This window comes from Mus musculus, chromosome 7 (assembly GCF_000001635.26).
Source record: "Mus musculus strain C57BL/6J chromosome 7, GRCm38.p6 C57BL/6J".
In the NCBI taxonomy this organism is placed as follows: Eukaryota; Metazoa; Chordata; class Mammalia; order Rodentia; family Muridae; genus Mus; species Mus musculus.
Window position 1 is genome coordinate 46,166,376 of NC_000073.6, and position 13,901 is coordinate 46,180,276.

General features: G+C 51.9%; 1 protein-coding gene across 13 annotated transcripts in view; it reads right to left on the reverse strand.

Annotated features, from left to right (window-relative positions):
- Positions 1 to 13,664, reverse strand: part of Abcc8 (ATP-binding cassette, sub-family C (CFTR/MRP), member 8) — a 75,517-nt gene extending 61,853 nt beyond the window's left edge. For 11 of the 13 annotated variants that reach the window (XR_001785506.1, XR_001785505.1, XR_882027.1 and 8 more), the window contains exons 1-5: positions 13,427 to 13,664; positions 12,067 to 12,208; positions 8,985 to 9,106; positions 3,449 to 3,615; positions 518 to 760 (exon numbers count right to left, since the gene is read on the reverse strand). Coding sequence is in view for 4 of the 13 variants with exons in the window: in XM_006540749.1 (XP_006540812.1) it covers positions 518 to 760; positions 3,449 to 3,615; positions 8,985 to 9,106; positions 12,067 to 12,208; positions 13,427 to 13,574 (822 nt within the window). In the remaining 9 variants the exon portion in view is untranslated. The remainder of the gene's footprint in view (positions 1 to 517; positions 761 to 3,448; positions 3,616 to 8,984; positions 9,107 to 12,066; positions 12,209 to 13,426) is intronic. The other 2 variants (NM_001357538.1, NM_011510.3) reach the window with 1 other exon arrangement.
- Between the last annotated feature and the right edge of the window lie 237 nt (positions 13,665 to 13,901).

Consider the following 13,901-nt stretch of genomic DNA (forward strand, 5'->3'; position numbering starts at 1 on the left):
GTCTGCCATGCTTACTCATTACTGTCTGTTTCAATGTTTCTCTGAGTGCCAGGCAGACACACTGAAGGAATGCTGGGCAGGGCATGGAATTGCAGGGCCTCAGCTTCCTCCTTACTGGTAAGAGCCGACCCCAGCCTGGACAAATCTGCAGAGATGGTGTAAGAACCAAGCCAATACCTTGCACTCCACACTGGGTGGAAACCTCCATCATTATAGCCACTATACTTCAAAAGGAAGAGCACCGGGGATGGATGGGAGAGTCATGTAGAGCCACATCCCTTACCAAGCCGGAACTTCCCCATTTTAACAGTGAGCATTTTGGACATGCTAACTTGAACTATAAGGGCCACTCCAACCATGACCTATGAGCATTTGGCCCTAGACTTCTGTACAACTGAGGGTGAGCCTTTTTCCCTTCCTGGGTCTCAGGGGTTTGTCCTTCTACCCTCTGAAATCCTCATCTGTGACTGCATGGAAAGGCAGGTGGTGGGTGGTGGGTGTGTCTGGACTCACTGACCGCCTGGGCATCGAAGGCCGCGCAGAGTCGCTGATAGTTGGTGAGGGCTCTCATGGCGATGGGCAGCTTCCCGATGGCCCGCAGGTCGATGGGCTTCCTGTGGGCAGTCTTGATGAAGGCATTCATCCACCAGTAGGTCCCCTTTGACAGCAGATTCACGAAGGGCTGCAGAAAGCGCACCCCCAGGTCCTGCAGGTCCTCAGGGGGCTTCACTTCCCTTGGCGTCTTGAAGAAGATGTACCTCTGTGGGCACACAGGCGTGGTGCAGAGGTAAACGGTGGGCAAGTCCACTATCACCCAGCAAAGGTCTAGGTGTGATGGTCTGCACTTGACCACCAAGAAATGTGCCCATCTATGGCCTGTAACTACTCCAGGAAAAAGGCCCCCCTGGACACCAGTTCCAGGGCTTCCTTGCCTTGTGTCTGGCTGTTCACTGAAGCTGTGTTTAAGCTGAGCTAGGGAAGAACTGGGGTCACCACTGCATGATGGTTAATGTGGCCTGTCAACATCACCTAGGAGACAAGCCTCTGGGCATGTCTGTAAGATGCATTCACACTGGGTTAATTAAGGAGGAATGTGATGTTTTGTATATGCTTGGCCCAGTTGAGGGTGTGATGATCTCTGCAGGTACCGGGTACTCATGTACAAAATGCCCCCATCCCCAGACACACATGCATGCATGTGATATATATACATACATACATGTGTTTGTGTTTGTGTGTGTGTGTGTATGTATGTATATGCATACGTATATGGAGAGAGACAGAGACAGAGACAGAGACAGAGAAAGAGCGAGACAGAGAAACTCACCGTAGCTCAAAGTATCTCTGGTTGGCCTATATTAACTCACTATGTAGATCTAGAATTCATAGAGATCCACCTGTTGTTTCTGCCTCCTAAGTGCTGGGATTAAAGGTATGAACAACTATGCCTGGATAACTAAAATATAATTTTCAAATGTTCTGAAGAAGAGGGCAAGAAGCTGAGTGTGGTAGCACATGCTTTTAACCCCAGCACTCAGAAGGCAGAGGCAAGTGGAACTCTGTGAGTTCAAGGCCAGCCTGGTCTACAAAGTGGGTCTAGGACAATCAAAGCTACACAGAGAAATCCTTTCTCAAAAAATTGGAGAGAATGAGAGATCGAGCTAGGCGCTTGCGTCAGCACGTCTCTCGTGACCAGTTGCTTCACACTCCTGCCCGCCAAGCCTTTCCTGCCACTGTGACCTTACCCTTAAACACTGAGCCAAAGGAAACCCTCTCATCCCTAAGTTGTTTTTACCAGCCAGGTTGTCAGAGCAAGAGCAAAAGTGACTAAGACCTGCTGAGTTTGCAGAGCCTGAAGTCATGCGGCCCTGGTTTGAATCCTGCCTCAGGCCCATGCTAGCAAACCTCACATAACATGTTATTAACGGGAGTGATGCACACATCCCAGGGTTGCTGTGAGGATCAGTTGTGGGAGGGAACGTAAGGAAGTTATCGCTCTTAGGGACCACTAACTGAAAGCAGAAGAGCCTGACAGGCAAATTCAAGAGCCGCCTACAGCCAGCCGAAGGCCCTAACAAGCAAGAGTCACCACCCCTGTGTGAGGGCTGGAGGGCAGGCAAAGCACTGTCTCTCTCAGTGTGGGTCACTCACAGCCTTCTGCCGGCAGCCTGTAACACTGGTTTCACTTTAAAACGCAAGCACATGCCCTTTGCTTAAGCAACTCCCTTCCTGGGCATCTCTCCCACAGAACAGTGTGGCAATACACAGAGAGGTTAGCATGTTCCGTATACCACTGCATGAAGTCAAGAACATGGCAGTGAAGTGAATGTCTACCCATAGAACAATGGCTGCACCAATCACAGCTCATCTGCGTGGTGGAATACTATACAGCCACAAAGAGACTGGACTATCATCTTGGGCAGCTTGGAGGGAGCCCTAAGAAATGCTAGCCGAGACGGCCATGAGTCAGAATATGGTATATAATGTGATCTATTACCATAAAACAAATATTGAAGGGAAAAGCATTTTTACTTATGTGGGTTGAGGGAAAATGATGTCATATTAGTAAAAATAATATGGGAAGTACATAGGCTGCTAGTTTGAGTTACCCAGGACAGCAGGGTTAGGCAAAGGTACTTAGTCTAAGGTGGAGAAGAGAGAGGGAAGGAGGATAAAGGATGACAAAGCAAAAGAAACAGCCAAGCACTCAGGAGATGTGATTTGAATATGCTTGGCCCAGGGAGTGGCACCATTAGGAGGTGTGGCCTTGTTGGAGGAAGTGTGTCACTGTGGGGTGGACTTTGAGAACTTCCTCCTAGCTGCCTGAGGATCCAGTTTTCTCCTGTTTGCCTTCGGAACAAGATATAAAACTCTTGGCTCCTTCAGCACCATGCCTGCCTGGATGCTGCCATGCTTCCCTCAATGATGATAATGGACTGAACCTCAGAACCTGTAAGCCAGCCCCAATTAAATGTTGTCCTTTATAAGTCTTGCCTTGGTAATGTATCTGTTCACAGCAGTAAAATTATAACTAAGACAGCAGGCTAAGGCAGGAGGGTAGAAAACTTGATAGCAACTTGGGCGACATATCTTGTCTCAAAAACAAAAACAAACAAACAGAAAAACCAAAAACCAACCAACCAAAACAGAACACGAGAGGCACATGAACTGTGGCCTCTGCTCGCTCATGAGTGCACCACCGAGCCCCCACCCCCAACCCTTGCCCAGCAAAAGAAGCAGAGAGGAGCAGACGCTTCCTCAAGCTTCCCTCTCCCTCTGGGTACCTGGGGTGAAGGGCTCCCCAAAAACCTACCTATGGCCTCAGTGACCTGCCTTGGGCAGGCAATACAGCGAGGTCTCATGAGCTCTGCTGAGTGGTGGCAGTGCCCAGATGCAGGAGCCAGAGTGGTCCCTGGGTGAGCACCACTCTGCCCACTTCCCCGCTTACCCGCACCCGGATGACATTGATCTCCACCAGCAGCAGCATCCCGTAGAGGATCACCAGAAGCCCCGTGAGGCAGAAGCGCAGCTGAGAGAAGCCGATGGCGTGGTCGTAGAACTTGACGAACTTGATGGTCTTAGTGATGAAGGCCAAGGTCCAGTAGATAAGCAGAGCTGTGGAGGAGAGAGGGGAGGAGAGGATGCTGATCACACACGTGTGCACCTCTACAGGCATGCAAGCATGTGGGAGAAGAGGTCACGCGTGTTCAGGAGGCACGGGGGAGGGGGTGTGCATGTGTGACTATCATATCATTCCCTTGATCAACCACTGATGGGCTGATCACTGTGTCAGACAGTCTCACGCATGTCTGAGAATGACCTTGAACTTCTGGCCTGGTTCTGGTTGTCTGGCCTCCACCTTCCAAGTGCTGGGATTACAAGTGTGAGCCACCACACTTGGCTCCAGTGTCCCTTTGAGATGCGGACCGGGCATCATAACACTCACGGCAGACGTGCTAAGAAAGTTTGATGACATTGCAAGTCCAAGTCAGGAAGTTATCAATGGTGGTGGTGCAATGTCCCCTTGAATTCAGCTAAGCTACGGGCCCTGTGCCAGGCGAGCACTCTAAGGTGTTTTCTCATTCATTCCTTACCACAACCTTGAGAGGGAAGAGGCTTGTCACCTCCCTTTCAACAACTCAAGGGGGCTAAGGCCCCTTGCTAAAGGTTGGGTAACCCATGCAAGGCTATGGTGGCTGTGATGGTTTATATATGCTTGGCCCAGGGAGTGGCACTATTAGGAGGTGTGACCTTGGTGGAGTAGGTGCGTCACTGTGGGTGTGGGTTTAAGACTCTCACCCTAGCTGCCCGGAAGCCAGTATTCTGCTAGCAGCCTTCAGATGAAGATGTAGAACTCTCAGCTCCTCCTGTACCATGCCTGCCTGGATGCTGCCATGATGATAATGCACTGAATCTCTGAACCTGTAAGCCAGTCCCAATTAAATGTTGACATGTATAACTGTGGAGAGCCGTGCCGTGAGCAATCGCCATTATAAGATGGCGCTGGCTTCCACTGCGCCTAACTAGTAAACAAGCCTTATGCACAAGTGCAAGAGTGAACTCACGCCTAGTCACTGCCCATCTCGGGGCGTAGTAATGGGGTGATGGGCGAGCAACAAATCAGGAGCTGTCACGCCACATCAGGTGCTGAAACGTCACGCTGCGGGCTATATAAGCAGCGCCATTTTCCCAGTTCGGGGTCTTCCCTCCTGATAAGTAAGCAATAAAAGCTTTGCTGCAGAAGATTCCGGTTGTCCTGAGTGTGTTCTTGCCGGCGGGGACAAAAGCTCGGGATAGGATGGCCTTGGATAAACCATGTAGCACCAAGTGCATCCAATCTGTGGCCCAGGGAAGTTATGACCGCGGCTCAACACAAAACCGTAAACTTAAAACACTATCGATTTTGGTGTTTGTAGGCAGTGCAGAGTCCTCAAGTGTAGATTTTGTACCTGAGGAGATCACATTGCAATGTCAAAAGGTCAAACACACGTGGCACTGTAACCCACTTAGATTTGAAGGTCCTTATCCATCACTGGGGACAGTGACAGCACGGTCCAAAGAAGCAATGTGTGGAAAGCATTTAGCACAGGGAGCCTGGTGTGCAGCATGGCTGCTCTTTGGGTCTTAGCTGTTGATGCTTTCATGAAGGCTGGATTTCAGATTTGGGGCACTAGGCTTCAGAAGTCCTGGGTGGATTCTGTCCTAAATTCTCACCCCTCCCCCTCAACTGCTAACTTGTCACTATCAGCTTGTGAGAGCAAACCCCAACACAGCTAACTGAGTGGCCCTGGCAGGGGTGTTGATGCTGGCCAGCTCCAGCATCCCTTGTCTCTGGAGTCCTGCACACATTCAGTGAGGCCAGCTTCAGCCACACACCCCCAAGCCGGGCTACAGGGAGTAAATGAGATTTGTGCTCTGAACTCCACCCGAGTTATCAGGCCATCGTTTGAGAAAAAGATGAGATCTGTTTGGCCTGGCTGTGGGCTGAGAAGCAGGTCAAGACACCAGGCCTCACCACGTGGCCAGGATTGAGGGTGGGCAAGAGGAGAGAGGGCAAGGGCCCCCGCTCAGGACTGCGGTGATGGCCCCTCACTTGTGCTGGTCTCCAAGCCACAGGGATCCACAGGACGAGTATCTTTTGCCCAGATAGAGACGGTCACCTACTGGGGCAGAGACTTGGTCTTGTCTCTGTGTCTGGATTCTATAGCAAGTCTGTGGCTTAGGCAAGGAGAACTTAGTGTTCCTACCCACATGGGAAACTAAGGCTCAAAGAGCCCAAGTGTCTTCTACAAGGGCACAGAGGAAGTTGGTGGGGGAGCCAGGGTGAGGTCCAGAAGGTCCCCTCCCACAGTGCAAGGCCCCAACATGTCTCTGGTACAGAAACTCCCATTGGGCTGAGAGAAGCCGGAGCCAGGCAGTAGGTGTGAGTGGGGATATGCAGAGTTCTAGGCTCTAGACCTCTTGACACTTCTCTCCATTTGTCTCCCACTCCCAGGTCCTATACATTACACCTGCACATCTGGATCCCACCCCCTTCCATGGCCTACCACATCTAGGCCACCCTCAAGCCCTCCCTTTACTACCTCAGGAACTTTGCCCTTCCTCTACTCCAATATGACCTTCATAGCATCATGTTCAAGAGCTCTAGTTGCACCCGAGGTCACAACCGTCGTTCACTGTACTCAAGCACAGGCCTATGGCACATCTCTGTCATCCTAGCATTTGACAGTGGGAAAGAGGAGGACCAGAAGTTCAAAGCTGTCCTTGGCTGCATAGTGAGTTTGAAGCTAACCTGGTCAACATGAGATCCTGCCTCAAAAAAACAAAACAAAACAAAACAAAAAAACCAATCAACAATAGCAACAAAGAAATCAAAGCAAAGAAACCTCCATAATAATAATAATAATAATAATAATAATAATAATAAATAGTGATAGAAATCCAAATGTCCACCAATAGACGAATGGATAGCAAAATATGGCCTAGCCAGATAGTGGAAGGAAACTTTGATACATGCTACAACATGGACCACTTAGAATAATTATTCTAAGTAAAGTAAATAAATTACAAAAGGATTAAAAGGTCCTTAATGAAGTTCTATAAAGACAGAGAGTGGAATGCTAGGCCTGCGGGCTAGGGAAGGGAGAAGGAGGCATTAGTGTCTATTTAATGAGTTTAGAGCCTTGGTTTGGGAAGGCGGAAGATCCTGGGGACAGACAGTGGTGATGTCTGCATAGCGTGTAAATGTCCTCAATATCACAGGACCGCACACGTGATGGCTGACACGGCCGATACCATGTTATAGACATATGAACACACACATGAAACCCCAAAAGAGGCAAGAGAACCTCAAATTTGAGACCAACCAGGGCTACACTGGGAGGCCTTATTACAAAAATAGGAAGAAATGAACAAGTGATAACCATAACAACAACAATAACAACAACAACAAACAAAAGGCAATCAGCTGCCCATCGCTGCTGGGGTACCCTGTGCTGTGCTGTGCTGGTAGAGGACCAGCACCCTGTGCTGTGTGGCCTTCTGTCTGCCAATTCCAGCTCCTTCCTGCTGCCCTGCCTCCAGCTGTTCTTTCTCTTTCCGCTTTGGTCCTCAGGGGGCCTTTGCAAGCACTCTCAGCTCTCCCTGAAGCCCACCTGCCTCTCCTTTCTCTCTCCCACTGCTTCTCAGCGCATACCTTTCTTCAGGGTCCTCTGGGGCCCCAGGATATCATTTCATGGGCTAGTTTAAGTTGTGGGACTCCAGGCCTGGGACCAGAGGCGGGCCTCCAAATCGGGCGGCTTTTCCACGGACTGCCCTCTATCCCTGTAGCTTAGCACCTCTCCACTCCCTCTTTTGCCTGATCAAGAATTTCTAGACCTATGAAGCTTTTTCTGGGTCAAAACTCCAACCAGGGGGGCTGAGGAAAGGGAAGACATCACTGATTTCTTGGAAGGCACGGAACCATCCATGGTGCTGATTTGTGCCTGGAAGATGGAATCCCGAGTGCTTGTGGGAATATTGGAAAATTTCGGGTGCCGGCAGTGTTTGTAAGACTCAGCTTAGCCAGGCCCTGCTAGGTCAGGTGGGGGAGGGTCCTCTTGGGGACTGCTGTCTGAAGCTTGGAGCTTCATCTGCTCTTCTGGCTGCTACTCCAGACATACCTGTTCATTCACATGGGGCCCTGGGGCAGGGGCATGGCTGGAGAGTCCCAGTGGAACATTGCACCTACCATAGGAAAGTAGACCTGTGACTAGACAGTAGGAAAATGTCATCTGTGCCCCAAGGCAGCCATGCCACTTCAGCACAGAGAGCTCCAGATTCTAGTGTCTTTTATTACATGCTATGACCCATGAATGCCAGTGGCTTGCTGACACAGGATCAGAGGCAACTGCAAACTACTGTAGACTACGCAGCAGCAGATCTACAGACTTACTGCTTGGTGGCAGGAACACAGCTTGAGGACCTCTAGAAGCAGCTAGAAGCCTGCTCACATGCCTCAGTTTGGTGATGCATCGGGGTACAAGAATAGACTAGACCAAGTCTCCCAACCGAGAAGGCAGACTTCCTGCTCCGTAGAAGGACAATAATGGGACCCACCTCACAGGGCTGTGGCAAGGATTGAGTTAATATGAGCCTGGTGTGTAGGAAAGGCTCAGTGAGTGTTTGCTGGTGTTGTTTTAAACCTTTGTATGTCATATCTGTATGCCACACAGGGGAGCCATGGCTCCAACAGAGTTACTGTGGGTATTAGTGTAAGGAGCCATGCAGGGAGGGTGCGGAGCACAGAGCCCAGCCCACGGTACACAGTCCATAAAGGGCAGGCGGCATGGCTGCTATTTCTGCCTGGCACCCCAACCACTCACATCAGAAGCTGCAAGCTGAGTGTCTAAGTCGGCCAGCTTTAGGTTTTGGTCCTGGGCCTTTCTCTTCTCCCCCATGAGACTTCATCTGGGCATCAGACGCCACCCACATCAGCTGAACGCATCTCCTGCCCCACCTTCCCCCAAACACCCAATTCATTTACCTTACTGTCTCCTTGACTCTGGAGTTGACCATTTTGGTGATGTTTCAAATCAAATATGCCTGAAGCCCTGATCCACATCTTGTCCTTAACTCCTACCCTGAGGCCATCTTAGTGACCAGGGACACTTTTCACTGAGTAGTCAGACTCCACATTTCCACAGGTGACCCTGCTCACTGGGCTTGGCTGTGTTGGTCTCACGGTCAGAAGACCTCCGTAGGCTGGCTCTGCACAGATAACCACACCCACCATCGTCCTCCCTGAGCCCAGCTTGCTTTCCTCCCCAGCATTCTCAGCACCTGCTCCTCGGTTCATCTTTGCCCATCTGTCTCCTCCTCCAGACCACAAGCTCCACAGAGGCAGAGACCTTCTCTTCATCCCTGGTTCCTAGCCTGGATTGGTTGCCTGGAGAAAGTTCTCGGTAAATGTTGGCTGGAGAAGGGAAGGCTTCCCGCGTCCTTACCGATCAGCAGCTTGGGGAAGTTAGAGGTCTCAATGTTGTGATAGTAGACCACAGAGGTGATGGCAGCCATGAAAGCCATCCCAGCTGGCATGTACAAATGGAGGTGGCGGGATTCTGTCACCCTGTGGTGGGAGAAGAAAGAGGGGAAATGAGAGAGGGGATGTGGGTGTGGCCAGCACATAGTAGGGCAGCACAGGTCTTGTGCTTACTGTCCAACACACAGTAGTGTCTTGGGTAACCATGGCATCCCTTCATAGGCTGGTGATTCTTCCCAGCCTGTATCTCAAACATTCTGTGCATCCCAATTTGCTTAGTACCAGCCCCATTTAATGGGAGCGGCACAGGTCAGCATGGGCAGTGTCTGTGGGCACTGTACTAATGATGCCGATAGCGGTCCAGGTTTGCTGAGTATCAGCCATGTGCCAAGCATGATTCTAGGTATCTTGTGAGTGGCAAATTGTTTAATTAAGCCCCATAAAGTGAGCACCCAGTCATGCTATTCTATAATCAAGGCAATTAAGGTACAGATTGGCTAAGAAACATGTCCAAGACCAGCCTTTGTTCTTCTCAGGGCTGAGGGACATAGACTACTAGATAGTGCCAACCCTGCTTTGACTCACAGAGACCTCTGTGCTAGCTGGATGGGGCACAGAGACAATCCACACTTGGGACCAGTTCTACTCTTAGACCTCAGTGTCCACCAAGAAGTGCAAGAGATTGCCTTAGCTTTCTTGATCACACCCATCCTACAGACAGCAAAACACAGACCAGCCCAGTCCAACACTAAAGGGCCAGGCAACAGGACAGCCACCAACCTCTCTAGCACTACCCAGCCTGTTCTTTCTGTACCAGCAATGTTGGAAACCCTCTCCATCCTCAGAGGGTCTGTTTCAGCCTCCTGCCTCAGTAACGTCCTTGCTACATTATAAAGCTATACTGCTATGCTATACTATAGTATACTATACTGCTGGACCCATCAGGCCAAGAACCCTTGCCCTGGAGAAGCTAAGCATAGGCAAAGACCAGAGCTTCTCTCTGACTCAAGAGCCCACGGCAGGGCTACTCCAGATGGACTAAAGGCTGAGAGAAAACAAAGGAGTGGGGTAGCAAACCAGGGAAGAGGTGGAACCAGGCTGGGCTTTGAAGAATAAGTATTTGTTTAGCAGAGTTGTCATGCTACATGGAGAAGCGCACCATGCCATAGGCCAGTGTGAAAATGAGGAGCCACAGGTCAGGTCTATGACGTCACCGATCGCCCCCCTTTCATGTCCCTTCCTCACACCTGTTGACTCAGGGGTGTTGGTCTGAAGACCAGGAGCCCAGCATCCAGCTGCAGACGAGCATCCTGCCTTGGAGGAGACACACTGAGCAGGCCTGGGGTGCAGGCACAGCCACACAATGTCGGGGGTGGGGATAGTAGCAAAAGTGGCTGTCTGGGCTGTTTCCTGCCAGTCCCCATGTCGTGTACATAGATCCTCTGCCCCAGGCTCCGGACCTTGTGTGTTTTCTTATTTTGCCTTCCTTAAAAAGGTAGAAAAGACACAGCACAGAAAGGCTGAGTAACATACAGGCCCCACAGCTGGCGCTGAGCAGTAGGATCAGCAGAAAGCCCGGGGCTCACAAGCCCCTTTCCTCAGTACATAGTGCCACTTTGGCAGGGTCCTGGGTGGGAGTGGGGGAGTACAGATTAGTCACTGGCTACTTAAGTATCAGTATCCCTTCTGGTATTCTTGTTGGTCTGGAAGGCTTTGATCAGCTATAGGGCCTGGTGCCTTGTCCAGGAGAGACATGCAATTAGTACTGACGCCTGGATACTGGGGCCGTGGCAGGGTTGAGCACAGTCTAATAGAAGCTCAGAGAAGCTGACCTCAGATGCTCCAGTCAATGTCCGCCGACAACTGTGACATCAACTGACACAGTCCCTGAGGCTCACTGACTCCTCCATTCCGTTCCATATCCTCTTCTGTCTGTCTCTGAGGACACACTTCACTCCCACCATAGTCATCCCCCATCCACCCCCTGACTCTGCCTGCCACCCTCTGGCCTGTCCAGCACACACTTAGCCTTCTGTCAAGGAGTGCTGTGACGAAGGCATCTATCTCTCTTGGTCTCAAAGCTGCAAGTTAAATTCCACTCAGGCAGGCTGAAGTCCCCTTCTTAGCTCCAGATCTGATGCTCAGCCACAGAGTCATGGCTTCCTTCCATGTGTCTACTGCTTCCGCCTTCTCCGTTCCTCTGTCCCCCATGGTCTAGCCTCATTCCCAGGATCATCTCTGCAGACCTAGCTTTCCCCTAGGCCTCAAATCATGATAGCCTAAATCATGCTTGTCACCTCTGCCGCAGCCCAGGCACTGTTCCTCATCCTTCTCCGTCCAGTGCCGTAGTCTCTCCCCCTGCCCCACCCCACAGCAGAACACTTGTCACCCATCCAGGCTCAGCTCCAAAGCCCCCTCCACCATGGAACCTATCTGACACTGCTTTCTGATCTGCTCCTCCCAGATCATGTCTGTGTGGTAGGATTTGATTTATCGTCCTAGGAGTCAACGTTTGCAGAGCTTTTGTGGGCTGTGCACTGTGAATACAAAGAGGACAGGCATCCCAGACCTCACATTCTGACAGCTTTGCGAATGGAAACTTGGACACACTTTCCGGTCTGTAGGAGAGGTGAGGGAAGGGGTGAATGTGGGGGCAAGAGTGGGGCTAGAGGCAGGTGGGGCTGTATCGGGACAAAGATGAGGGCCCAGAGATCCTTGAATCTTGTAAATGAATGGGAACCAAGGAGAGGCCTTCAGTAAGAACAAGTGACAGGATTTACTGTCCCCTCACGCACTTCAGTCACTTTCAGAGAGACCGGGTATTGCCCACAGCAGCTGGGACACTCTGACAAGGCTCTCCAATGGTCTCACTGGGAACTGGTACAGAAATCTGCACCCCTTTATCCTCCAGACTGATGGTAGGCCCTGCGTCTCATATGTGCCTAAGGCCTGGCGCAGTTCACACCAGGTACTGGTTTACAGAAGGCCGATGAGCAGGCACAGGGAGGGTCTCCTGCAGCTTCCCCACTCCCCTGGAGCTCACTTACCCATCAGACAGGATACCCTCAGCGATCTCACACACCAGGACAAAGAGCAGCATGAAGGTAAGGATCCAGCGCAGGTTGTGGCCAGGGAAATGGAGCCAGGTGCTATGGTGAATGTGTACCTTGGAGCTCTGGCTGCCCCATCCTGTGGGGAGAGACGCAGAAGGCAGGACGCCCACCTGGAGGCCCAGCATGGTGATAAGGAGACCATGCAAATCCTCCTTCCCCAGGGATGAGCATATGAACTGGATATCCAGGCACAAAGCCTGAGCCTGCAGGCCGGTCCTAAGCAGGGACCACCACACTGACCTCTTGTGTGACTGTCTACCCATTCTGTTTCGTTTCTGCTAGACATATGGGCATGCACATCATTTACCTCTGTCAGTAACTAGCAGCTTCCTTCTGCAGCAGCTCTTTATTTATTTATTTATTTATTTATTTATTTATTTTTGAGACGGGGTCTTATGTTGCCCACACGAGCCTTGAACTTCCTATGTAACTGAAGATGACCTTAAACTCCCTGATCCTCCTGCCCCCACCTCCCAAGAACCGAGATTTCCAGGATAGCCCGGCTCAGCAACTTTTTACTAATTTAGTTCAATGGCCACCTCGGCCTTCTACCCTAAAGAGTTTTAAAGATTTGCTATTTCTCTTAATTAATGTAAATGAACAGTCAACACTCTTTGAACAGAGCTGATTGGCCTGAGAGATTCAAGGATGTGGAGAGGAAGGGACCAGACTGGGCGCCCAACTTTGTAGACCACTTTCAGGCAAGCGCGCTGGGAGTCGAAGGGGGTTCCTAAATCTGATCTGAGTTGACTCACACTGTCCTGAAGAAGTTACAAGAGAAGAACTGCCTTTGGGGGTGGCGGGATACCGGCACCCAAACTCTATCTCTTTGCAACGTGGAACGGACCCCGGGCCTGGGAAATGCTCTGCCCAAAGTCGGGAAGTTGGGCCACCGGAACAGCTCGCTGACCTCCACCACCAACCTCCCTGGCTGGAGTCTGAGCTCCCTCCCGAGTCTGTGACAGCACGGCCGGGGGGAAAGGATGGCCTGGCTCCCGCCGCAGCGTCACTCAGGGTGAGGCCGATTCCCTCGCGTGCAGAGCCCCATCCCGAGTCAGGCTCTGCGGTAGCAAAACTTGGGGATCCCTAAGGTCGCTAGCGCCCATCGTGTCTGGCGCGAGTTCAAGGATAGGGGAGGGTGCGAGGGGAAAAAAAAAGAGACGCACAGCAGGGGACCCAGGAAGACCAGCAAGCCGGTGGTGCGGGACTGCCGGGGCCGCGCGCCACCCCCACCCCGGCCACTCGTCCTTCCCCCACCCGTCCTCCCGCCCTCCGTCGCTGGGCGCGCGCTCACCGATGAAGAGGATGGGGAATGTGATGAAGAGCAGGAAGACATGTGGCACTACGTTGAGCGCGTCCACGAAGCAGCCGTTGTTGAGGACACCTTGGTCCACCCGGTAGGCGGCCGAGTGGTTCTCGGTGCCGCAGAAGGCCAAGGGCATGGTGGCGCGCGCACGGGCTCTGCTCTGGCTCCGCGCGCCTCCCGCGCCTCTGTTCCTCGCAGCACCCTGGGCTCCCGCACGGCCCGCCCCGCCCCGCCCCGGCCCGCCCCGCCCCCACCTGCCGCTGGGCCCCGCCCTTCCAGCTGCTCTTGTGGGGCGAGGGTGGGGTCTCACCCAATGCGCACGTGCGCTGGGTGCGCAGGCGAGGCGGTGTCTGAGTGGGAGTAGTAACCAAGATGATCCGGGTGAGCCCGGAGTGCGTGGATTTGGGATTCCCGAATGTTGATTCTCTGGAACTAGGCTCAGCTGGATGTAGATCAGAGGGGT